Raw genomic sequence first — 27,988 nt, 5'->3', positions numbered from 1 at the left:
ATACTGGAGGGGGGATAATAAAAATAACAAAAAAACCCCCCCAAACCTCTAAACTGACCTCTCTCCCCAAACTATTTACAGATTCAACCAAAATGGCATCTTAATGTTTGAAACTTCCTTTTTATTTATGCCTTGTCCTCACCGTCACTTACTAATGTACCATGGCCCCTACACAACTGGGAGAAGACTCTGCAGAGTGACTTAACTGGTTTGTAGTATTTCCTTTTTTGAAGCGGAAATAGGATTTTCTGTGCAACTGTATCAAAGCTACCTCCAAGATTTGCTTCACTTTTTGTTTGAAAAGGAAATATTTCTGGTTTTCCTTTCTCCTCTCCCTGTTCCTCTTCGGTCGGTGCCCCATAAATACATCTGAAAATAGCCCCTGCTCTAAGCAGTTCAGTTTGTAATTGAAAGTATGAGGAAAACAGGTAAGCACAAGAATCAGTGGTATGTATGCTCCCCGTTTTTCCAATTTATTCAAATTCCGGAGGAAATGAGATGCAAAGGAAAATAGATGAGTTTAAATGCTTTGAGGGTGAGGGCTGGTCCTATATTTGATTATGTCTGAAATATATATTGCTCTTAGTTATACCATAATCCCTAGTAATTGAGAAATTTGGTCATTTCTGGTACAAATATAAGTAGTTTTTCAGTGTCTTGCTATTGAGCTTCCATTACCACAGGCTGACACTTGTGTAACTATAAACTGAACTTTATCATTAATTTTTCAGCATTAAAAAGAAAAAGTAGGCTAAACTTCAGCTATAGATGAAGTATTTAAAATAATTTCCCAAAGCCCTTCATAAATGTGACATTGATTCATTGATATACAGACCATTAGCAGTTAGTCTCCTCTGTTCATCTATCATTTCAATTATCTCTAGACTTCCCCAGGGTCTTTGACAAATGGGAGACAATTTGCATTTTGTACATTAATGACCTTGGTTGAATTTGTAATTGTATTCCCCCCATCTTATAATTATACTTTAGCATTTGAGGGGAAAAACCCACAAAACTACTAGTCGGCCAGCTTTTAATTTAATCAGAAGTGTACGGCTGCTGAGGTGGGGGAAGAGGAAGAAATAAGGAAAAAAAAAATGCTTAAAAGTGTTTTGTACTTTGTGAAGAACTTTTACCTGAGGATGGAGAAGATTATTGTAAGTTAAGCACTGAGGTCTGTTTTACAGGGGAAAGTTACCTCTCTGGGTCGTAAGCTTAGGGCACCAGTTAAGAACACAGCGTAAATCTTGGCCTCACAAGAATTGTTGATCTTCTCCCAAACCAACCGATTTCTTCCTAGAAAAGCTGTCTCCTGGTCCCTTTGACAATGCACAAGAGGAATTGCAGAAAATGATCCCTTAAAAAAGAAAAGAGAAAAAAGTAGAGGAAAAAGAGCCATGTTTTAAGATGTGTATTTCAGAGGTGTATGGCGTTGTCAGATGTCCAAGCATCTAACATGGCGGTACAGCATACCTCGTTGCTTTACACCATCAATCATCTGCTCCGCAGTGGGCCAAACTCAACTGTAAAAAGAAAGTAGGAGTGATCGTCATGGAGAGAAATATTTCCTTGAGCTCCTTTCTTTTCTCCATTACAATCGCTGCCATCCAGCCTTTAGCTTGGGAACGGTGGCAGTCCATGAGGACTGTCAGGCACAGTCCCACCGCGTTGTCTCCTTTGTGCCGCGTCTGCTCCTCTGCTTTGCCCTTTTGAGCTCCTGTTCTCAGTGCAGTTCCTACATACAGATTTAAGCTTTGGTTTTTTCATCGTTTCAAGTGTGAAATTATTTTCAACAATAGCAAAGCATTGAGTAAAGGTATTTCATATCTTCTGATAAGCACGTTTATTAACATTTATTTTTGTGAGTTTTCCTCCTGGGTCTTTGCATGTCAGAAGAGCCAGGGCCACCTCTGAGTGTTAATGTTTTCATATTAGATCAGGCGCAGGTATCTTTTGTTTTAAGTATTGCTTTTCGTCCCGAAGTGTTGCAAAGCTCTTCTGGAGTAGTACATAGACAGACTTATTCAGGTTTCTGGGATACCACTGATCCAGCCGCGGGAAGGCTACACCACATGGAGGACGGAAGTGACAGAAAATGAGCCAAATTCCCTTTGAGCTCCTCTCTGCTTGGCTGTCTTTCCTGCCGTCTCTCCCTCTCTGGGCTGCGGCTGTCCTCTCGTCCTCCTGTTTCTGCTGACCGCTCGTCCACGCTTGCGTGAAGACCGAGAGTGTCACCTGGACCTGGGTGACTGCACCGCAATGGGGACATCTGACCTGACCCTGCATGGAGCCGGCACGGATCCGGCAGAGGTGTACGCTGGGGCTGGGTCTCTCCAGACGTCAGGAGTTGTCACCACAGAATATCTCACTAAAACCCCTGTAATATCCAGTGGGAAGGTGAACTGTGGGCTATACTAGCACCGTGGTTGGCTACTAGGTAAAAAGGCCAGTTGCTAAAACAATTTCCATTAATAAAACTCCCAAATAATCCTTCTTAGGTTTATGTTATATAGAATATTGCCTATTAAGTTAAACTGTTAATTTCCTCCTCTCCTGTCTTTGAACCTGTGGTCTTTTGCTTTAGTGGTGTAGTAACCAGGTTTTAGCATTACTTGTGTTGGTCACTGTTCACACCTTTCCCACATTTAAAAAGAAAAAAGTGCAGAAGTATCCACATGTTATCAGTTCTTTTCACTGTTTGTTAATGCTCATAATGTGGGTACCCTGGAGAAGAGGTTTAAGTATTTAGTAAAATAAAGCCTTTTAAGCTTCTAGGTGGGCCAAAGAGGCGGCACAGTGTACACAGAAAAAGTAAAATTCACAGCTTAAGTATCCTGCAATTGAAGATCAACTTGATGGCCTCGCTGCGTCAGTTCCTTCACCAGAAAGCTTCACGGCCAACTTTCAGGATTTTTGGGGCAGTGTGCTGGTTTTTAAGTAATGCAGGGTCACGTATGCAGTGAATGCATCCCATGTGATGAAGATGATCGCTGCCTTCTCTAGGAATGTTTTAGAGTTGTTAAAAATTCACCGTTGCCATCAGTAACGGCAGTGTGGTATCAGAGATACCAGAGTCTTTGCTTTTTCCTTTGAACATGAAATCACTGCAGTCTCTCAGACAACATTAGGTGGTAACTGTTGGCAACAGCTACGATGTTAGGAGCGACGTATGTTTCTGGCTAGATTTTCAGAACCATCCATAACATTATACTACATGTACTTTGCTCATATATCACACTTTCCTTTTGTGCGTCAGAATGAATTTGGCTGTCTCTTCCATGCAAAAAAGTAATTAGCCTGGGTTGAATGTGAGGAATTTATTTTTTGATTGGAACCGAAGGGTGAAATTCCAAATGCGGAAATCTGAGCTGTGAACTGGCGTCAGCCTACGGCCCCGGCACCGCCGCTCTCCTGCCTAGATGCTCACGCTTAGGAGGGACTTATGCATATAGCAAGAAAGGTCTTGGTTTTAAATAGTGCTCAATCCAGTCGGGGGTATGTTCAGGCCAGGCTGTTCAGCCTTGGATTCTTCTGCAGTACGTTGTACAACTGTTTTTCCACATGCTGAAGAGCCGGCAGCGTTTGGTTTGAAGAAGTTTGGTTAAATTAGACGCTCTGAGTGGTCCGTAAGAGTGAACTAAAGATCAAGGTAAACATATTTATTGATTTATTTCCTCACTCTTCTGAAAACAGGACTCGGACTCCAGACAATACACGTGTCTATGGAATGTACTTGTCTTTGCCTAAGTTACGTGTGCTGCACACAAGTGCCGGGTGGATACATATTTATTTCCGCACAGCCTCTATGGCCATGTTTGGATTTTTCTGCCCCTAATAGTGTTTGCCCTTTGATGTCTGCTTTTAATTTATTGAACATCTACAATAGATCTTAAGAACTTCGAATTTATTTCTAATACATGTTCTGTTTAAGAGTATTAAATGTAATACTTTGACCTTACTGCTGCTCAAAAAATATAGTTGGTTATCCTAAACCCAACAGTTTTATAGGAGTGTGTTGTTATTTAAGATTTTACAATGCTATACTCTTTGTTAATAGTGAGGAACATAAAAAAATATGTCTGCTGTTTGCAGGGAGAGAGGTAGAGGAATGCATGTTTTAAAGTGTAAAACGATCATGTTTGAAAAGACCAACTGATGTAGTAACTTTGAAGTTTTAAATTATTTATGCCATCTCACTGATGCCGTGCTGAAAACACAAATGCAAATTTCTTCTTGGTTATACTCCCTGAAAAAATTGGGTATGGCTCTCCATCAAAATCAGATGCCTGACATCCAGATAGATTTAAAAGGCAAATTTAGTTTGTATTGGGAACCAGAGTGTAAAGTTTGGGTTACATAAAACTGGCTCTTTCTGGCTCTGGTATGAATCAGTTTTAGCAATGCAGGATTAACAATTTCAGCCTTCTAATTTCTGCCTGTGATCACCTTTGACATTTGACGGTTTAAAAACCTTGAGATCACATATTTTTATAACCAGAACTCCCAGGCTGTAAAACTAAGTCTGCTACCTCTGCTAACGACAGCCGCTACACGTGGTGAACACATGTGCTTGCAGAAGCGGTGAAGGCCCCAGGTTCAAATGCCGGGGACAGGCTGGGGTAACTTTCTGCCAAATTGTTCTTTCTGCAGAATGTCTTGACTTACACCATCACACTGAGCCTGATTTATTTGTTTTAAAGGAGACCTCTGTGCTGTTCTGCTAGGAAAGGCCCCAAGAAATCACAGCTGTTCTCTGCTACTCATTGTTAATTTAACTGGAAAAAGAAAATCTTATTTCTTCCGTCTTTTGCTTCGAGCTTGTCACTGGTAAAAACTTTATGCAAGTTAATGGTTTGTACATCTCTTGTTTTCAAGCTTGGTATAACTCCATATCCAAGTTTAAGTGTCCTGCTTGAATTCCTTAGTGGGAATTCCCTTCCAGTTAAAGGATGCTTACCTCGCTGCCATTTCTGGTGAGAAGGATCCAGACTTCTCTGAAATATTGAGCTCCCGTTTAGCACTAAATGAAATAGCTGCCTTTCTGAAGCACCCAGCAGCTCCCTTTCATCGAGGTGCTCGGCACCAGACAATGCTGCCCTTTGTGCACATAGGCTATTGCATGCTGCGCTCCTTAGCAAACCTGCCCGGCAGTCACAGTAAGCAATAGTTAACAAGCACCCATTGGTGTCAGGTAAGTTAGAAGAGTTCAGAAGACAAATTAGGCAATGAAGTCTCTGGGAATAATGACTTCCCTTGGGTTTCTTTACAAATTAAACTGATGAAGATTTAATCTTTTTTTTTTTTTTCCCCATGGGTTCCTTTGCCCTTGACACACAAGATCAGTTACTAGAAGACACAGTGACTGAGTGCAGCTAAGTGGTAATGGCATATGTCTGTGCAAACCAAATAGTGAGTTCTCATTTATATCTCTGTAAACGAGTGACCTGGTTGCATGGTTGTGTTTCAGCCATGCAGGGAATGATTACAGAAAAGTTATTTTCTGTAGTAGAAAACGAGATGACTTTACAACTATAGTTAGCGCAGGATTTTTGTCAGGGCAGTGAGTAATTCTGCCCACGTAACTGTTAGGAAGATCTTCTAGAAATGGAAAACAAAAGATGGGAGAGAATATTCAGGAGGACATAGGAAGAAAGAAATATTTAACCCATTTAAGTCAATAGTGGAGGCATGCCATTCATTGCTGTTTGATCTAATGCCAGGCTATATCTGATGATGAGTAGAGTCTGTTCTACCAGTGATTGACATTGACTGGCAAGGACAACTATTAAGAAAAATAAGAAAAGAAAAATAGGAGCTTTCATTTAAATCTCAATAATGAATTCCAATTCTAAACCAGAAGCCGGGCGCACATCATCCTTTCTCTGCTGAGAAATCTTTTACATTCATTTCAGTTCATAATCGTTTGGGGAAAAAAAAAAAGAAAAAAAGGTTTTCATTATTCATGTGAAAAATGAACTAATTTGCTCACATGCTTAGTCCTGGGGTTAATTATATTATGAAAAAGAATAGTTCGTAAGGAACTGGCTTATTGCAATAGGAGTGCCCTGAAATTTAAGCTGCTTAATTTGTTAGCTTGCTCAGAAAGTACTATTGTAATCATCAGCCTGTTTGTATGTTAAGCAGCAACTTCTGGACTTGCGGCTTTGCTCTCTGCTGGGGGGTTTCTCCTGTGGCAGCACCCATCTCTTTGCACCTACGGTTCTGGCCACACTGCTGGCATGACATCAGATAGTATTTTGTACCAGGTAAGAGCCTGCCCCAACATGAACTGAAGTACCAAAATTTACTGTGGAATGCTTCAAGTATCCCTTTTCCATAGCGTTGCAGTGGAAGTGAGGACACTGCTGGATTTGAGACATTTATTATACAGGCTTAGAGAAAAGGAGCCATACACTTGCTTAGATTGATCAGTTCTTTTTCTGAGTACAGAATAAAGACAGAGAAAGAGACAAAGCTAGAATAAACACTTACTTTATTCTACAGTTATAATAGTCCTTTTCTTTGTCGTCTTTTCTGCAACTAGAAGCTAAAACCGTGATTTGAGTTTCCTTTACATGAATGTTTGGAAGCCAATTTCCAAATAAGCCGTTCTTGCAGCGCCCAATTCCCTGTTCCTGCATCCTGCTGGCTGGAGTTCGCCCTGCTCAGACTCCTGCTGTCACAACTCAAATTGCTGCTATACATAGATTTTTCAAGTAATAGTATAGCAGAGCTTTTAAACATCCCACATTGCACACGGGTACCAAAGTATGCCACCACTGAACTGGTAGAATCTGACCCATCATTACAGGTTTTACCTGGAGCAAGCATATTTATTTCTGTTTGAAATTGTTCATTCACCTTTTATCCTGGTGAGTCTGAAAGGCATCAACAATGTACAGCTCTATCTTTAGCTCTGCTTTTGTTATTTATGTGTTGGACTATTGCAGTGCTCTTCATAGGACGTGACATCTTAAATCTCTTAAAAATACAGGTTGAGCAGAATGCGCAAGCTGTCACCTTTGTTTCCTTGCTGTTCTTTTTTGATGCCAGTGCTGTATGTCTCTCAGCTTGTGTTTGGTCCTGAAGATGTTGGCGCTAGCTAACCCATGGGTACCTTCAGGTTATTTACACTTGTTGTGGTTTAACCCCAGCCAGCAACTAAGCACCCAGCAGCCACTCGCTCACTCCCCGCCGGTGAGATGGGGGAGAGAATCAGAAGAGTAAAAGTGAGAAAACTCATGGGTTGAGATAAAGACAGTTTAATAGGGAAAGCAAAAGCCGCGCACGCAAGCAAAGCAAAACAAGGAATTCATTCAGCACTTCCCATGGGCAGGCAGGTGTTCAGCCATCTCCAGGGAGCAGGGCTCCATCATGCGTAACTGTTACTTGGGAAGACCAACGCCATCACTCTGAACATCCCCCCCTTCCTTCTTCTTCCCCCAGCTTTACATGCTGAGCATGATGTCCTATGGTATGGAATGTCCCTTTGGGCAGCTGGGGTCAGCTGTCCCGGCTGTGTCCCCTCCCAGCTCCTTGTGCACCCCCAGCCTCCTCGCTGGTGGGGTGAGGTGGGAAGTGGAAAAGGCCCTGACTCTGTGCAAGCACTGCTCAGCAATAACGAAAACATCCCTGTATTGTCAACACTGTTTTCAGCGTAAATCCAAAACACAGCCCTATACTATCTACTGTGAAGAAAATTAACTCTATCCCGGCCAAAACCAGCACAATACTGGCTGTCCCTCTCCTGAGAACCTCTATAATTTTCCATAGCCTTGATTTTTTTAAAATACGGAGGCAACTAGTTCTTATGGAGATTTATAAAACTTAATGACTGTAAATGCTAAGCTTTTAGAAATGACCTAGCATACCTGTTTTATCTGTATTCTTTTTCAATTCAGTTCTGATGACCTGATTTATAGGAGATCATAGGAAGCTGGAGGAAAGGCAGAAGTTCTGCATGTAAATTTTCTTGAGATAGAGGAGCAAGAGAGGAAAGTTGGACATCTTGTTGGGAATAATAGAAAATACTGGGAAAGAGCCAGCCTTAGTTTGTGACCAAGTGATTGATATCTTCTACTGATGTTCTTACCCAGGAAAGGAGAAGGCAGCAAGATGCCAGCCTGTCTGGGGTTCAAGGTGCACTTTGTGGACTCCCCTTTAGGCACCAGGACTTGGCTCGGCTGGAGTCAACCGCCTGGCTTGTGCTTGCAATTTATGCTTGCGATTTAGCACTCAAAGCATAAAAGAAATCCAGTTGCTAAGAGTCCTGAATTCTTGCTAATAATCACTGCTTTGGAAATGATCTTTAAAGAATGTTTATCTGCCTGCAAAATATGTAAGGGCTTGTATTGTGAAATCAAACTTTTGAAGTTCAAAGACTTTTCTTGTTTTGTGTGTACATAACCAGCACTTGTTGGTACTGGAAGTTAGATATACCACAAAGAGAATGCATTTTTAGGGCAAAAGCACTTTCAGACAAAAGTAAGGGCTTTTAAGGACGTCACTGCAGAGTCCTGAATTCTTTCTAAAAAGGCTCCATTTTGTGGCATAAAAAGTCAAAGCAGAAAGAAATCTATCCCGGCAGAGCTCTGATGTAAGGGAAGTCGCAGTATAGCAAACGATGCTTTCTTTTATGTTTTGCTCATAACCATCGTAGCAGGCAAAGGCAAACACTTGTCTAATTTGATAAAATATCTTTAATTGCAGCAACAGTACTTGAGGTTTGGGCTGGATGCATAAGCTCTGTTTGTAATCATAGTTCCAGCCGTACTCCACAATCATCTCCAATCATTGCCAATTAGCATCCGTTAGTCTGTTGTTGCTTAATTCAGATGTGCTGGGATGTTTGGTTGCATTATTCATACCTTGTCTGGGGAAATGTATTTTAAAAATGAGTACTGTTACAGGATTTCATTGTGCTGTGATAGATTCCACCCTCCCCCCCCCCTCGTTTTAGTTATTCTAGTTGGTGTAGAAAGGAAAACTTTGTGCATGATTTAGGTCCTGCATTTCACTTTTAGGAAATAGTTCTTCCTGCTTGATAGAGAATTTTAAAGAGGGATAAAAAAAATCAAAGGTGGTATTTTTTCACAGAAGTTTGGTTTTGGAGGTCATTGTTGCAAAATGTCATTGATGCTCAGGACATTAGGAATGAAAAGAAGGAAAAAAAAAAAGAGAGAGCAGCCGTGTATATGGTTACGGAGAACTGCCATAACCAGTGATAGAGATTTTAAAAGGACTTTTAAATGCCAGTTTTCAGAACTGAGTCTAGTCTTTAGTTAGCAGAGAGCAGGAGGAGGAGAGCTTGGGGTGGAACAGGCCATCTCTGTACCTGCAGCAGGGCACTGAGCGTTCTCTGCTATTGCACGAGATGAACTACAGGTCTAGTCTTAACACAGCAGTGCTTGCCAGCATCTTGGGTTTTGAGAGCTGCTTGTTTCACTTATTTAAACTTTGAGCCTGTTTATTCCCTCTACAGAATTTTATTCTGACTTCAAAGGAGTTATTCTTAATGTGAGCAAGTGCAAATGATTGATGAATCTGTGTTTTTTTTCTTCAGATGATGATTTTAATAAGGAAAAATTAATACTAACGAAGTATGTTTAAGAAGGGGCTTTGTTTGATTTTGGTTTTGCATCTAAGTTTCATGACATGGAATTTTTTAGTGCCCCAGTAACAAAAGAAAGCAAAACATGGCAGAGACCCACATCCCAGGGGAACGCGGGCCACGCACACATTTGTTACGTGACTGATGTTCTCTGCGTGTATGAATGTGACATGGGGATAAAGAGGAATGAGTGCAGCAGTAATTTCCTTAAAAAAAAAAAAAAGGAAAAAAAAATAAAAAGAGGAGGTGACAACTTGAGAAAGGCCAAGTACTATAGCTGCCAATGGAGACAGTGGCAATGATGGGTGTTTTCCGGGAGTTCACGCACGAAGAGTCTGTGCCAAACTCTCAGATAAGTTTGCTCCACTAATCAAACACTTGTTAATAACAGCTTAGATTTACGATACTTCATAACAGCACAAGAAGAAATATTCATCCTGTTATTGACTTTGTGGAGGAAGAAAACCCAATAAAGCATTAAGAGTGCTTAATCAATACACGTGTAGGACTGCGCTTGACTATCAGAATGAGCAACTTTGTTTTCTATTCAGGCAGATAATTTATGGTTAGTGCTGGAAGTGATGGATGTAACTTATGTTTTAGAGACAATTACTGTTCAAAGACGACTGTTAGAAAGCTCTTGCACAAAACGAAGAAAAAGACAAATGCAGTCTCTGGGGTGTAAGCATTGTGCTCGACAGCCTGTCCGGTATATTTGCTCATTACGTTATATTTACGTATAACGTTGCTATGATGTAAGTGCGTATGCATTCGCGTGAACTACATTGTGTCATAGCAGTGAGTGACCTTTAAAGTTCAAATCAACTTTCTCAGGTTTCAGGATTTTTTAGACATATGGCTTTGGTTGCAGACCATCTGGGCCATAATTTTAAAAAACTGTCTAAAACCGTAAATTAAGGAGCTACCTATTCTCTGGATCTTTAACACTTTTAAAAAATTGAATCAAATTACTTAGATCTATAAATAAGAAGTTGTCAAGTGTGCATTGTGATTTGCAGACACTTGCATATAACACCTCCTTATAAAAGCAAATTGTAATACAGTTGCATATATACTCCTTTGTTCGTGTAGCAGGCACTCAGATATATTAAGGTACACATATAGGTGCATTTAAATTGCACACTATAAACAATATTTAGGCTTTGATTCTAACCATTATGCGGGTTTTGTGCCTGAAAGCATCCAAGTTATGTTTTCCGGGTTAGGAATTTGCATCTCTAAATTGCTATTAAAGTCAATATAAGCTGCCAGTGCCTGTTAGAGAGAGTAATCAAACCTCTTTCTTAGATAAAGATATTTAACATTTAGATTCCTGAAATCAGGCCATTTTCATCATAGTCTTCAGGAGAAAATCCCAACTGGGAAGAAGTGTTATTAGTGAAATGCTGTCTTCCTCCTAAATAAATATGTTCTTGTTACTTTGACCCCTAATTGAAGCACGGGGTGTTAGCGTAACACTTTTAAACTAATCAAAATAACCTCGCCTCTCCGTGATGGTGGGCTTTGTTCATGTGGTATTGCAATAACAATGTGAATGATTTTACAGATTTTATTCCACTTCAGTGATTTATTACAAGTCCAGTGAGCTCTGACATGCACTGAAGTCAGCGGCTTATGGGTCAGAGCACAGGGTAGCCCCAAAGGCTGGTCACTGAAATGGCAATTTTGCATGTGGTTGCATTAAATAAATAAAGTTGTTGCTCATATACAGCTGATAAATATAGAAACCTTGGAAAATAGTTTTTAAATACTGGGCTGCAGTTATGAGATTCTCTTTGTTATCTTAAAAATGAATCTTTGTATAAATGCATATTGCATAAACTTGTTGGACAGGTAAAATATACTTAAAAATACTTTAACATGTAAGCAATGGGTTAGCTGGTATGTCCCATGGATCTAAACATACAAATTGTTGCCAGAATTAAATGGTGATTCACTCCGTTGTTCTCCTGCTGCAGAACAAGGGCCTCTCCTTGCAGGGTCGTTCCTGCTCAGTGCGGATGCTTTCTCCTTCAGCAAGTCTGTCCAGCCGTGCAGTCAGGGCAGGCTTAATCCTTCGCTGCTTTTTAAAGGTGCTGAATTAAGCTCCATGTGGAGGACCTGCAGAGCTGCAGCCCTCACCAATAGCACAGCGTAGAGGTGTGTAGAGGAGCCTTCTGCCCTAATGTATTTCTGCTTTTCAGAATGATTTTTTTTTTTTTTTCTTCATCTGCTTGCTACATTTGAGAGCTAGTAATAATGCAGGTCACTTCTGTTAGATTTAAAATCAGAATTACCAATGAAAAACACTTTGTCCAGTGTCTGCTTTTATATACAGTTTTCATTTATTTGTAGGAAATCTGAAATCACCTAGACTTGCATAAAAACTTGGTGAGGGGTTGTTTTCCCTGGAGCCGAGGATGTCTCTGACTTGCTCTGCCGTGTGATATTTTCAGACAGGGAGCGAGTAGCATTAAACAAGACGAGAGAAGTAAAGGGACTGGAATCAGTCCTTCTCTCTTTAGCATATAGCTCCTAGGCATATTTAATTGGGCAAAGGTGGTCCGTTTCATGAAAAACAGGCTCCCCTACGTATCAAATATTTGACGAGATTTTTAGACAAAAGAATACCTTTTTACATAGTGCCATTCTATAATACCACATGTGCAGGGAGTGTGGGACATAGGCATATGTCTACAATCCACATTTTGGAATATTAGTGGATTCAAAATATGCTGTGGATTTTTTTTCCCCCACACGTATGGTAGTCAGATCATATATAAAGTTAATATCAAGTTAATCTAGATGAAGGGTTTTTTCAATTTTTTTTTTTTCCTTAAGACTTCACATGGCAGGATTGAAAGCTCACATAGAGTATGTCCCATGGATAATGTTTTTGTGTTCCAACATTGGCTCTATAAATAAATGTGAAGCATTGCAGTAGCAAACATCACATTTATTTTTTTGAAGCGCCTACAGCATGTCATTACAGATGGATTGATAGTCTTGATAACGTTGAACTTTTGTCAGACCTAACCTGGCAGACTTGTTACATGTCAGAAATTTCCTGTCATTTTTCTTGCTATTCAAAAGGCAAATATATTTGCAACCTTGAGTGACATTGAATATGGAAAGCAGACAGGAATTTATCATTTGACAGAATTGTTTTTGTTGGGTTTTTTTTTTTTTCCTTTTTTACAGTGGCAAAGCTGTAATCGGATTTTAAAATTCTGTCTACTCTGTGTTTTAGGAATATAGAACAGCTGATTGTGGCTTATAAGAGCTATATGAACCGTCTTTTTACAAATGTAAAACATATTCTTTATTACTTCACATTCGGATCATTTATTTTTGTGCTTCTTGGACTGAGGCAACATCTGACCTTTATTAGAGTTGTACAAAACAACTTGGCAGGGTACAGGCTATGGAGAAGGTCTTGCACAGGAGACAGCACAGCGAAGGATGCAGATGCTTAGAGAGCAAATTTTCATAACACGGAAGTTAAAACTAGTACGATTTATACCTAGTGAGTGTATTTGTTCAAATGTCAGTGCTTTGTAATAGGGATAAAGCTGTATCAAAAAGCTTATTTTGGTGTCTTAAAAGAAACTATAATTTCTGAGTTATGATGATTAGCTTTAAATGAGGTATTTGTTTTAGAGACATGTGGATGAAAAGTCAGGTTTTCTGCATATAATAGAAAAAGCAGTGGATTTCTGGTGTAAGAAGCAGCAAAAGAAATGGATGAAAACATTTCATCAAAGGATGAAATCAAGTATTAAGGCAGAGACAAGGAAATCCTGGACAGAGCATTAAGAAGACAGAGAGTTGGAAGAAGATGATGAGGTTATCAGTCATATAGCATCAATACTTTTTGGGGGGCAAAACTCATGGGTGGACCACAGCATTTTATGCTGAACAGGAAAGATGATTTCTGATTGCTAATAGAAACACACTGCAATCAAAAGGAAAAACATTCTATACATTAGTATGCAATAGCACTGTACGCTTCTGCATGTATTACACCCTTGTGAAATCAAGAGGACAATGATTAGCTCCTCAGCTAGAAAGGTTTTCTTCCAAGGTTTTGGTTCAGAATACAGACACTGGTGTTAATAAATTGGGCTGTATATCGTAGACCACATCACTTAGTCAATATTTTATGCTAGGAGGTCATGTAGCATTGTAGGTGCTAAACACAGCGTAGAAGAATAAAGTAGTTCTTCCCATTATTTTGTTTAAAAAAATGAAAAGAGCAAGAGATTTTAATAGTTTTCAATACTGTTAGTATAAATAGAAGTCGAAGCTGTGGAGCAGGGTTATTATGTGGCTCATTACTGTTTATTACCACAAGGCACATCAAGATGTCTGCTAGTTAGAGGGAGGAAATCATTTGGAACATGCCTGTTTTGTCGATCTTCTGCACGATGCTCAGCGCTAGCGTGCCTTCTTCCAGTGCTTTGAGGAATATGTCTAAAATCTGTCGCTTGTCATATGTTCTCTCCGTCTCTTGCTGAAGAGAAGTGAACAGACGAATGTCTTATTTTGGTACGATTTGTTTTTGCATTTTGGAGCAGGGGGGAGTGTTTTTCTTCTGAAAAGTTTCTGTCTAAATTGTGTTCCCATGAAATCGAGAAGAGCCTTGCTGACTTCACGCGAGTTAGGATTTGGTTTGTTGTGTAGCTCTGAGACAACTGAATTTTTTTTGGTTTTGTTTTTTTGGTATAGCTTGCCAGTAGTTTTCAGTATCACTGAGGACAAAGAAAGTTCTGTTGTGTCGGTCATTACACTTGAATTTAGAGCCATAGAGAAATGAGATGGGTTTAGTGAGTTTGTGCCTCTTCAGCTGCATTTTAGTAAATATTGGTGTTTCATGATACACTTTCCTTTTAGCTTTTTAATAGTCTGAAACCTCCCCAAAAATTTCTTTAACTTTTGGTTTTTAGCCAGGATCAGAAATGAGCTAGTAAAGTTAAGCTCAACCTCATCAAAGAACTAACAAACCTTGGTAAATCTTAGACTTTAACAGCTAAGGATTGCAGTTGAAAGGCTCTCCTCTCTCTTGCATGAATGTGAAATGCTTTCTTTTTGTGATTTGTCTCTACAGCACTTTGTATTTCTTTTGACCAGAGCCTAATTAGAAGTTTTTTAAAAAGCCGCCTTTCCCCGTTGGAGGTGCAGAGTGCCGCTAATATGAAGTAACTGCCTGCGATTTTCACAGTCATGATGCTGCTTATCTTCTGTTGCTTAATCTTCCTCCTCGTACTTTTCTTGCTCTCTAGCCTGAATGTAATGTGTGATCTCTACCAATGCCAAAGGCCTTGCAGATGTGAGATCTGTTGCCTGCGTCCTCATGCCAGGCTTTGAGAACGTGGTGTGTCCCCTGTGTTAGCCCTGGCTTTCCCCTTACCAACATGCCAAGGAGCTATGCTCTGCCACCAAGCCAGTTCAAGATATTTGTCAAAAAACTGAAAAAAAGACACCCACAGCCCGTTATTCTTACGCAGGTTCATTGCTGTCCCTGCTTACCCCTGCGCTGACAAATTATGTGTCGGTGTGACATTAACGCTTCAGACAGAGCAAAGCAAGCAAGAAAGCATTGCACAAGTGTGAGTTCCAGAATACACGAAATCAGTGCAGCAAATATCTGCTGGTTTTGTGACATTTGCTATCCCATTTGACAAATTTTCTAGTTTCAAAATACTTCCATACCAGCTGTTGTCTCTGATCCTGTTCAACGGAGCAGTATTACTGGCCTGATGATTTCTATCACATTTCGTCAGAACTTCTTATGTAGGGTATATAAGCACATGGGTTAAAAAGCAAATGTCTTCACTATTGATTTTTCTCTGCCATTGGCTAGCCTATTTACTTATTTATTTATTTATGCGGTTCTTTAATGTTCTTCATTTATAATGTGTGAAGTTCTGTTTTTGCATGCAGGCAAGCACTGACTTGATCGGGTGAATAAGTAAGGTGTGTAGATACTAGCGCACACATATCTGAAGGAAAGAAGGACATTAATTGATTTAAAATACTCCCATCTTTCAGAGGTTTCTCATCTCTGCCATGACTGCTAGAAGCAACCTTAACACCCAAGTGAGCCTGGTGGAAATGACACTATAAAGATTGCTCCTGTTCCCGCCGCGCAGAAGCGGGAAGTTGGCGAGTTGGGTAGAGCCTGCAGCTGGAGCTGGGTGGACTCCGCACCTCACCTTGCGCAGAAGTCGGGGAGGCAAATCCCACCGTTGCACCTCTTGGTTGAGTTGGGGGGCACAGCAACGTAGCGGGGAGTCACTGCTCCTGCGGTTGCCTTCAGGGTCCTTAGCTGTACATCTCGTTTTGTCACATCAGAATCATACACGATTGTCCTCAAATAACCAGGTAATATGGTCAATGCCCACTCTTTAGTGACTGCTGTATACTTTCTTCTGACAGACGTAAATGAGTGCACCACTGAGAACGGTGGCTGTCATGACCAGTGCTGTAATACCATCGGCAGCTACCACTGCAAATGTCCAGCTGGCCAGAAACTGGAGGAAGATGGAAAATCGTGTGGAGGTAATGTTTTGTACTGTGTCTCACTGCTATTAAGAAATCAGAGAAGACGTTGGAAAGGAAAAGGAAATGTTAGCTTTTATCTGGAGCCAGCCGAAGAACGTATACTCAGAGTTGTCCAGAGTGCAGATCTTCTCATGTCTGGATTATGAAGATGTAACTGTAAGAACACTTCAAAGGGCTGGGTTTTTGTTTTCTTTTTTTGAAAAAATGTTATCACTTAACCTGGATTGCCTGTGCCATGTTCTGATTGTGGAATTTCCATCATCAATTTAAAAACTTGAAGAAAGCGTATATGTTTGATAACATTTCATCTGTCTCTCAGACAAAATGGTTCTTATCAGAAAATACACATACATTTTTGCATTTCAGTCACAATTCCACAGCCAGAGATTAACTGAATAAAAAAGGATTTAAAACCACATGCTACGTAAACCCGTTTGTCTTCTTCCTAAGGGGAATATAAGTCTAGTTAGTGCATTATGGCATAAAATTTGTTCTTATGCAAAAGCTTGACTTGGTGTAGAAGCAAAACATCACATAAGCTTATGTTAGGACACATAATAAGTTATGGTTAGACTTCTTAAAGATGCACTGGTAAACATAGAGTGGGTGTAAACAAGCCCATCTGATCTGTTGACCTACAGTCACTACATTTTTTGCATCATCAGATGCTGCAAAAGGTAGAGGAGATCAGGTGTAAAGTAGCCAAGGTGTACTGTATTGCAGGCCAGAGCAGTTCCTTCTTCTCGAACTCTCCTCTAACACAGGTAATGAATGTTCGCTGCCATATGATCTTGTGTGCACTGGCTGTGTGCCTGGATCGCACCCTCGATTGCATTTCATTGCTGCAGTAAGTATATCGTTGACGGTTTTTGATTATCTCAAGATGAAAGGTGCTAGGTAGGTTTTCATGAACTGTATTATCATCTTTTCACAAGAAACCATCTTCTCTGGCTTCTCCTGTTGCATAGTATCTCACAAATTCCTTTCTTCCAGGATTTCATTTTACCATTGTCCTTCAGCTGCTTTCTTAAGGTTTGTACAAAGCAATGTATTTCTTGGCTCTGGTCATATGCTTTATCCTAACTTTATAATTTATTTGACTGCACTCCTATTTTCACTAGAAGATGGTAGAATTATTTTCCACAGCAACCTATCATTTGATATCCAACTTGACAGTGTAGATAAGGTGCAGATGGTTATTTTATTTTGATTGAAGTTTTTCATTATGGTCGCCATGTTTTCATTTTGGCCTTTTGAGAGCTCAAGCCAGAAATACTATGTATGATTCACAGATTCCTGCTACTTCATCTCAGCCTTCTCTTACCTCTTTTGGGGACTGGCCGGTAATATGCCCATGAACCAGTATAGAGGTCTGTATGTTGACGGCTACTTACTGCTTTCAGATCTGCGTAAAAGTTGTCCAAAAACTAACTTCTTGAAAGCAGGGGTCCTACTCATTGTAATCCTAAATTGCTTAGCATGCAAGAGTCCTGTTTTCTTTAAAATAGTTTTGTGTTAATAAGTTAGTTAAATTAGCGTTCCTTCTGCACAGTTCTTCTATTCTTAAGATATACTTTAAATTCTAGTATTTTGACATTCTTTAAAAACTCAAACACAGCTTAAGATATTTGATTCTTGTACTATATACTATCTAACAAGGACTTACAGGAGAATATATTACTAGCCGTTTTGAAGCCACTTTTTGAAATCTTCAGACAAAAATGGAAACGTACAATAAACTGGAAACGCTCAAGTCATAGAACAAAGTGAACGTAGCGGTGACACTAATTACACCTGAACTTTTGTGGAGATGATGACGACGAGCGTATCGCTATACTGACTTGCAAGAAGGCCAACTTCAGCCAACTTCTAGCCATCAGATGTTACAGTATAAGTAACTTAGTGGTTGATTACTACATAAGGGAAAACTGAGCTTCCAAACAAAACTGCATGTGGTGCTGGAAGGTGCTGCTCTTTCAGGACGTGACACTGAATTGGTGTTTTATTCACGCCTCTGCGTTGCTCAGAGGGATCATTTTGCAGATGAGAGTAAAACAGCTTCTCATTCAGGTTAGCCAGCGTTTTTGGAAGAATAAGGCTTATAGTTGTTCTGGGTAGTTACATTCTTTCTTTCTTTCTAGCATCGTTGTGCTTTATGTTACCCTTTAGTCTAAACTCGAGCGTTAAATAGATGTGTACTATTGTTCTGCTCCCATTATCCGTCTCATGGTTGGTTTTATTTCACTGGTGACTGAAATGATCAATTGGTGTACAGGTTTTTTTATAAGCCAAGGTACAAATAAGGTGTATCGTTAGAAAAGCACCGTGGAAGTAGTACAGATTTTATTCAGTAAGTCATTATTAGTGCAAAGATCCTGTTTTTCAGAAACAAAGTAGAGCACCCTTCTGACAAAATGGAAAGATGTTGTCAGGAAATAACTGTATTTAAAAAAAAAATGGTTTTTGCCATTTGTGGCTGTTTAATGCTAAGGAAGGGAAAGTGGATAAAAATTCACTAATCCAACAAGATAATGAAGTGTACTGCTGATCTGATCAACAATAGCTGGGGGTTTTGTGAGCAATTTTAGGAGACCCGAAGGCCTAATTTCACAGCTAGAATGAGCTGAGGATGCTCAGCATCTCTATCTGCTAGGATGTCAAAGGTGTGTGCAAGACACAAGGCTCCATGAATACGAACAAAGACAACAGCATAAAATAGGCGAGATAATCTTAAAATAAGTTATTGCTATCAGCACTGACTAAACCTTCCCTTTCTTGGATGGTTCTGCAGCCGGTTAGAGCCACATGGGGAAGGGGATCGAGCAGCACAGCCTGGGACACCCCACGCTGCGGGGTCCATACTCCTTCCGAGGCCTGTAAGGATCTTTTCTAACTAACTGGGGGCTCTTATGCCAGGATATATCATTCAGAATTATGTAGTATGTAAAGTCTTACTTCACTTCAGTGAGGGATACTTAGGTGAAGAGGCAAGTTGTAGTAAGGTGAAGGCACGTGCATCTGTATAGAAATGCCAGCCAGAGCGGTGAACTGATTAGCCTTTCAAAACTAATTATCTGCGTGTTGTACTGCAGATTTTACTCTCCAGTGTTCATGGACAGAACTTGAATTTTCTTATCTGAGAGAGAAATATTTTCTGGCAGGTAGTCGCATAGGCATTACAGATTTTGACAGAAAGCTCTTGCTTACCTCTCACTCTTCGTGTGTCTGATGGAAATTAATGATGAGGAAGGATTTGGATTTAAATCACTGCACAAATAATACAACAAATTAATATTTGACGTTTACTAGTGTATGACTGTCAGCCTGATTCTGTGCCCTATGCATACCGGCGTTCAGTGTTTTGGGGGCAGTCTGGTCGGTGTCCGTGGGTGGATTTGCTCAGGAAGCTGTGACTTGGTCTGAGGAAGGCAGAGGAAGTGCGTGTGTGTGTGCAATACCTCCTTAGTTGTTAAGCAGAGGCACCACTGACTTCTTAAGTCAGTGAGATACGCTGTGAGACGTATAGATATTCTCACTTAATATTTTATACTAATGTGAAACGATCCTACTCGAACATCACGAAAAGCAGAAATGGTATTTTCTGAACATAAATACCATTTTAAAACTCAATTATTGGCACAAGTCCAGATCTGTAAGGGATGCTGAGGCTACAGCTACAAAAGTGTGTTTTCACACATGAATAAGCTCCAGAAGTCAAATAAAAAAAGGTCGTGACCTTATGTTAACCTTCTTTGGTAAACTGTCATTTCTGCCTTATATTGTTGTGCTCTCATCTGTCAAGGCAACTGAAGGAAGTTAGAGACAAATGAAGTCCTATGATGAGCTGTTGATGAAAAGAAGCTTTTATTTTACGGATTAGAGTAATATTGCAATCACTGCAACCCCATCCCCAGGGGTTTTGGTCAAACCTCGGAGCCCTGGCAGGTTTCCTGACCTTTGCCAGAGGGACTTTCGGAGCAGCTGTGTCCAGAGCCAGTGGGTGACTTTGCAAGGCCACCGCTGTTTACCCCAGTCATGTAATAGTCACTGGTGTCACTGATTTAGCCTCATCCCAGGTCGGATGGGAACTCTCCAAACACTGTTGCCACAGAAGAGTTAATAGCTGGGCTAAAAGGAATACCGAGGGATTTGTCTAAGAGAAAGAAAGCGTTTATTAAAATGACCTCAGCATTTATTTAGTCTGTAAGGTTTGAGGTATAACTTATTCTTGTCAAACTCTGTTTTTGTCAAAGAGAACAAACATGCTAATTCTGCATTTGGACTGTTTTCGTTGCCCAACAAATCAATGCACCAGGCTTCTGCCATGTCCTGTGGAAAAAAACCTGAAGGACACAGTACCGTGCACCTCTAGGGAAATGCCAAGGAGCTTTTTAATTAATTTATTTATTTTTTAATATAACAGGAGAAATTAGTCCACTGGAGGGATTCAGGATGCTTTTGTATTGTCTTATCTCAGAAAGTTGCATTTGACTCATAACACTATGGCATGCCATGACACAGAGTTAGCTATTTTCAGGAACACTTCAATAGAAGGAGAATAAGGAAAATAAATTATATTTTACAAAAAGAAAAATATACCAGTTCTGATTACAGGTGCAACAAGTACCACTCCGCATGAACTCAAATCTTAGAGCAATCGAGTGAAGGCACTCCTAGATGAGGTGAAGCCACCCAGCCTTCTTCATCTTTCTCTATTTCAAGACCTTGTCTTGAGATAATGGAAATAAAACCAGTTGCAGGAATTGTATCACAATTATCTAATTATTTGTAACTGAATTACTGTGCCCACTCAATGTCCACCTCAAAGAATTAGGGGAACAGACAACTCCATCTTGTGACCTTAACAGACCCTGGGTGAACAGTCTTGATAGCTAAGATATTTTAATGTATTGGTTTTTTACAGCAATTCAAAAAGGAAGAGAAAAAGAATAGGCAAAAGAAAAAGAATTGTGAGAGAAAAGAGGACAAAACCTAATTTCTGATATTTCCAACCCTGTCGTTATGTGCTCTCGGGTACCCTGGGACTCCAACATGGGTTCTTATAGCTAAGTCAGAAAACTCCAAGTATTTAAGTTTCAAAATCTAAAAAAGCTGTGAATCACCCTGTCAGAGGGCGAAGAATAAATGTTTTCTTCTCCATTAGTTTGTACATCCAGAATACTGGTAGACGGCTGATCATTTGAAGTGAATTCAACAACAAGCAATACCTGTTTTTACATTTAAATATTATTTAATTATGGTTGCTCCTACCTGTCAAATCAGTATCTTTAGTCACAAATAAAAAGCATAATTACTGCTTTTGATTTCAGATGCCAACTGATAAAAATCAAGGGTTCCCTTACTCCTCTTATAAAGGGAAATATATTAATTAAGATTAAGGATTTATTGTGCATTTTAAACACTGTTTAGCATTATGCAGTCAGACTTCCATGGTTTTCTGGAAACTATTGAATTTAGGCAGGAGAGCTGCCTGGTGTTTGTGCATGGCTGCAGAGAAGATCCGGGCAGAAACTACTGAAGACATTCAGAGCCACATTTGCAAACTTTATTGGGAATGTCGTTTTATTTCTACTCCTGAGTAATTCTTTTGGAAATTCCCGATTCTCATTTTTAAGCATTTGTGCCTGGCTCTTGAGAAGAAATGAAAGCTGGAGGTCGTTTGTCTGACCTTCCTTACGCACTCCTGTGCTGCATTCGGAGCCAGCTGGGATCGATAGCTGCGCGAAGCTGTTGCGCTCTCCTAGGCAAATAGTGTCATCTTTCTGCATTTGTCTCTTTGTGGTAGTACTACAGCAAAAAATGTGCTCAAAATAAGTAGTAAAAATTACAACAGATTCATAGTAAAGGTAATATTAACTGTAGGTTATTGGACTTCTTAAATGAATTCCCTGAAGCCTGATTAATGGCAAGCCCAAGGCAGGCAGGAACCTGAGCTGAATTTCGGTGGGCTCATTTCAGGCTCGCTGTGGCTGTCAGCACGTAGCCAAGGCCCTGGGTTGGTTTGGTCAGTCCCTTCTCGTTTTGTGCACTCTCCCAAGCCTAATCCACTCAATTACACGCTGGGGACACATGAACCCTTTCAATCTTATAAAAAGGTATCATATACTAAACTCAGCAAAATCACAGTCATTTTGTGTCTGACCTGTTTCTCTTCAATCAGGGAAGGGTAGACACATCACTCGGACCAGAACAGACACTTCCAACCTATTTTTTGAGCACTTATGTCGCAGTCTTAGACAAGAAGAGCATCTGATGCTCTGATAATTGATTTATTTTTTAATTTCAATTGCACTTGTTTAGGTTTTTCCTGATCCATGCTTGACTATTGCTAAAGTCTCCCCGCTCCTCTCTTACACACTGAACAAGGACGGCTGTGAGCTAAACCACATAATTTCTCACATCTGATATCCCTCGGGGTAGATGAGCTAACAGTTATGACAGCTTCCTCCAAAGTGAATATTGCCATTGAAGAGTGAGCTCGTTTATCCTGGATGCATGTTTTTATTGATTGGAGCTGAGGACAGGCACAGTCAGTTTTCAGTCACTTTTCAAGCACAAGTTTTATGGAGACCAGTTGGGTAGAAATGGCTGGTGTCAAGAGCAATATCCTCATCTGCAGCTCCAAAGCAACAGCTGAAGGAGTCCTACCTGCATTTGCAGCCTTGGCTCTCGGGACAGACTGGGACCACTTCTGTTTCAAGAATTCAATGATTATTTCAAGGTAATCTTGGTAAATCTCTTTTTCCCATGGAGGAAAAATCTCTTTTTTCCATGGAGGGTTTTTTTTGGTGTCTAGATTTTTCTCTTTGAACGCTTAATTCAACTGCAGCATTTTAATAACAGCCTTTTGCATAAACAAACCATGCAACTGGCAGTTTAATTTTCAGGTTACGTAAGGATTACACAGGGTTGAGGGTAGTGCAGCTTATCGGCATGTCATACATTTCCTGCTGCACATCTGCTGCGGTGTTCCAAAGCAGCGTGTTTTTGAAAAAGCCCGGTATTATTCATAAACCACAGAAAACTGGCACCCCCTTCTGCATTTCGGTTATCAGATGAATTATTGATCACTGATCTGACACGGACTGAAAGGGAAGAATTGTTTCTAGATGCCACAGGCCTCCCAGGTAACAACAAACGAAGAGTCCCATCTCTACGGCGTCTGCTGGTCTAGTCCATATGGCGCTTGAAAGCTCACCGTGCGTCACAGCTGATTATAGACTCGGCACATGGGCTGCTTCCCCAAGGCTTCCAGCTCCCGTGTCTGCCTCCGGGATCTGAAAAGCCTCACATGGGCTCTACCAGCTGGAAGGAAATACTAAGTGGGAACCGTAACTTGCTATTATCTTTGGAAAGGAGTGGTTGCGTAAAGTACAGGGAGAATGACAGTAATCCCCTTCATGGTTTCTCTGCATGGGACTCTAGTTCTTGCAATTGTGAGTTTGTGCAGAAAGTTGGGCATGAGCAAACATGCTGGCCTGAAAAGTTTTCTTTGTCCAAACTGCTCGATGCATAAAGCTTTATTGATCAGCTTTTGACAATGAAAACATCTAACGTTTGGAAAATATTATAGTATTTGCTACACCACACAGGGTTTTAATGTTGTTTAATTAATGCAAGAGCTTTGAATAGTTAGATGAAAAGCACTATATAACTATATCAAAAGACTATTATTGTCCAGAAAAAATATAATATTTAGAAATAATATGACAAAAATGATAGACTGCAGTACAAACATGTTTTGAGATATTTCTAGGGCTCTGATTAGTTTATATTAGCTAGTTTCTAGCATTTATGACGACCTCTGAAAGGCAGGTTATGGAGAATGTTAACATTCCACTGGGCTGATTGACAATAATTAGTTTATTTTAAAGGAAAGGAAAGAAGCATGGTATTGTTGCAGCTGACTAATGTGAATTAAAAGCTAGGTAATCTTTTCCGCAATTGCAGAGATACAATGATTGCCATTGTCAGAAGAGAAAATACACTCGTACTTTTAAGAATCATTGTGTAGGAAGAGCTTTGCAAGCCTGAAATTGAAGCTCTGGTCATGGTCTCCAAAATTACAGTTAGTAGTAATTTTATGCAGAAGCAGGACTTTTGAATACTTAAATTATAGCTTGTTTGTAGCAAGGTATTTACCAGCAAATATAAGCATCTTATAAACAGCACATGAGTCATCTTGGTGTTCATTTTGAGCACATCGAAAATGTAAATTGCAACTGAATTATTCTTGTGTAGAGAGGCAAGGCTTAGAAACCTTCAATTCATACTTTAAATGGAAATTATGAGAGGAAAAATGTGCACGTTTGCCTTTCAGTGGAGAGTATTGTGCAGGGTAACTACTGCTTTTTCTATAGCTTTGCCTACAGGCTACGTAAACAAGGACTAACGGCAGATACAGAGATAGGAAGAAGTACAACTCCTGAGTGGTGTTTATATTCCTCTTTAGAAACATTTAATACCAGTCTTCACTGAGACAACTGATAGAAAACCCATTTTTTATTGAAATGCCCGTGGATTTTACGAGCCATCTGATATATCCTTAAAAAGCTTTAAAACAATTCGTGATAAAATCTAAACCAAACAGAAATCTGTCAGCTTCTCTGTTCAAAGCATTGGCCCAAAGGAAGCGATCCAGACGTGACTGTCAGCAAGATAGCAACTGCTGGGAGGGCTACGGTTCATTATTAAAAGATCAGTAGTTTGATCAACATCATATTGGATTACTCAAGCTTCAATTACATGAGTACCTGAGGGCTTTAACTAGGATTTATTAGAAGACCAACTTGAAATAAACCTCCTGCTGTTGCATACCGGATCTTTGAAAGACCCACCTGAGAACCTTGTTAACAGTTACTATCCCAAAAGAGACTCAATGTCAGCCAAGGAGTTCAAAAACAACTAATAAAAATGGAGCAATCAAGTGATTAATTTGATGTCATTTTTAATCTCGGGAAGGGGGAAAAAAGGAGGGGAAAAAAAAAAAATCTTCTGTGCCTGGTGACACTGTTCATTAGGATCCAGCTCTTGAAGTTGGTATGGACAGGTTTGGGATGTGTTAATGCCACTTCTCTCTTCTTGTGGTTGAATCTCTGCAGAGTCGTGACTAATATATGTCACAAGGAAGCAGAGCAGGAAAACCTGTGTAACATGCTGTCTTTTGCTCGCTGGTGATTTATGTTGCAGATCAGCCTGGAGTTGTGATAGCTCCAGTGGGGGATCGACGCTTGCAGCAGCTTCTTGAGGAGGCATCCTATGAACTAATGGCTGTAGAGCAATGTCAGTGAGCCAGGTTTTTACAGAAATGGAGTGGATTGTGCTGTGGCCTCGTCTAGGTGAGACTGGCAGAGAGATGGAGTTTGGTGGCTGAATGATGTGTTTTCCCTCCCTGTTTTCCTAGTCCTGCACAGTCTTGTCACTGCGTGCACAGTGCCAGCATTGCACATGTTTCACGTGTTGAACAATACAGTTCTGACTGGCGATTGCTCCTCCTAAACCAATTATTCCTAAGATTGGCTTATGTTCCAGTCAGTTTGTGAGACAAGTCTATCCATGTGATGTCTTAAAGCTTTTTACCAACCCAAGTAGGACATTTGTCACAAATAGCATTCATGTTTCCGACCAGCAGAGCGTATGTACTGTAAGCTGGAAACATCAGGCTATGAAGGTATTTGCATGATGATCGTTTTCTTTTGCATATTTTACCTACTGTGTGTAGAAAAGACATTTCTCTATGCATTCTGCTGTAGTAAAGACACTTACTGAGCTCAGCAAGTGGGCATTGATATTGCTACTAACACAAACCAGATGTTCTCATCAGATCAGTTATTTTTCTCTTTTTATTCCATAACTGTTTTTTCAAACTGTCATATCCTGCCGAGAGAAGATGCCGACGGCCCAATGCATAAACCTCCTTAGTACGTCTCAGATTTGAATCTGCGCAAGGAATTTGGGCTGTATCATGCCGTCGCTTATTAAGTACATCTCGTAGAGATCCTTTCCCCCTTTGCCACCCTCCCGCCTCCCAGCGTGGCCTCACTGAATTGTGCTGAGGAACTGTATTTAAAAATTGATAGCCTCATAACAAATTTTCCCTCTGCTATTCTGCTCCACGTCAGAAAAACTTGCAGGAGCGTTGCGGTGAAGCTGCTGATGCTAGTGATCTCAAAGCCTTTCTCCTAAGCAGAAATTACATAAAACTTTAATTATTGTGTTTCAGCCCACACTGCTGCGGTGCACAGGCAAAACGTCCTCTTCCAACTTCACTGTTCACAGCCGGTACATCCACTTCTTTTCTACAGGAAACAGTAAAATTAACGAGGCTGTTTTCTTCAGTATATAAACATTTTTAAAGATCATAAGTTATGCATTTGTCTGGATTGTCGTTCTTCAGATTGTACTCCCTTGTTATTTCATGTGGTCATTCACTTATCCTGGCACCCGTTTTCCACTGAGAGTTTATGTCCATCTGTGTGGGTTTCAGATTGATGTGAATTGGAGTCGTCAAGGGTGTACAGTTGCCAAAATATCTATTAGTATAACCCCACTGTGGAGGCTGGTAACCCTATCAGTCTTCCTTTTCGGCTTTACTTCGTTGAGATGCTGTGTACTACTCCGAGATTCAGAAATGCATCGTTCGTTTTTGTTCTAAAGACGAAGAGTGGAGAAAAATGTACAGATCTGCTTTGAGAAAAGATGGAGAAAAGTATTTCTTCACGGCTGTGTGAAAACGTCACGCTGTTGTCTGAGGTCGGTCCATGAAATTGTCATGTTCCTCACTTTAATTCTATACCCTGATTTTCTTGCAAATTATCTGGCCTCAATAATTCCTTAAAACTCGTATATATATGTTTCTGTGTGTATATTTAATGAAGAATGCCTTGAAACTCTAATTAGGGCTGCTTGACTCCAAAGCAGTTTACATATCACAGGCTTACACAGCTATCAAACAGATGCTTCTCCTTTTTTTCATTCAACTGACATTTTCATTTTCTCTGCATATTTTGAGGACTGAGCAGTGATGTGTTTTGACTCCTGAGGCTACAGACGATATCAAAATGAGGATTAGAAATGAAGCTTTACCTGTCAATTAAGTTGTTAAGCTTGTCCTCCACAGCGTCTACACTTTCAAATGGCCTGTTTATTGAATTTGAAATAGTTTTCATTCCTGACCTTGTTTAAATTGAATAGACAGTTCTAATTATAATCTTCAGAGTTTTCAACTGCTACATATGGTTTGCATATAGAGTTGTGGATGAGGGGCTTTGGCTGTTTATTGAGCTAAACCCCTGTTAAATATCTCGGGAGAGATTGGCATGTCAGGCATTGAAAGCAAGCAGAAATCGGCAGTACAGATATTGGCCATTTTTGTCTTTTCACATCACTCTGTCCAGGAGATCTGCTCTTGAGGGACATCTGAGAAATGAACTGTGATTGCGGGATCCAGTACTTGGTGAGGAACAAGTCACCACTTTCAATGGTTGCATTGTGCCAGTCTTCAATGAAAGCAATATTAAAAAAAAAAAAGTCTTAGAGCATCTTTTTCCCTGATATATTCCTCCCTTGCCCCGACAATGAATTCAAATTACCAGGATCTTTGGCAAATCAATTCGTTCTTTCAAATCATCTGTGGCCCACACTAACAGGGTTGCATGACGTCTCACAGCAATTTATTAATGTATTTTTTTCTCCAATAAAGGCCAGTGACAGATCAGGAAATTAAATCCAGGTCTTTAAGACTTGATCGGGTGGCTTGTCCCTTTCAGTGCTTATAGAAGTCTTCTCCCCAAA

General features: G+C 40.1%; 1 protein-coding gene across 1 annotated transcript in view; it reads left to right on the top strand.

The window, feature by feature from the left end:
- The window catches only part of LOC127020368 (multiple epidermal growth factor-like domains protein 6), a 205,022-nt gene that overhangs the window by 95,026 nt on the left and 82,008 nt on the right, over positions 1-27,988 (top strand). The window contains exon 5 of the mRNA XM_050902882.1: positions 16,049-16,171. Coding sequence (XP_050758839.1) covers positions 16,049-16,171 — 123 coding nt within the window. The remainder of the gene's footprint in view (positions 1-16,048; positions 16,172-27,988) is intronic.

Source organism: Gymnogyps californianus, chromosome 10, assembly GCF_018139145.2.
Source record: "Gymnogyps californianus isolate 813 chromosome 10, ASM1813914v2, whole genome shotgun sequence".
Lineage (NCBI taxonomy): Eukaryota > Metazoa > Chordata > Aves > Accipitriformes > Cathartidae > Gymnogyps > Gymnogyps californianus.
The sequence above is the reverse complement of the archived record's forward strand: the minus strand, read 5'-3'. Positions and strand labels throughout refer to the sequence as shown.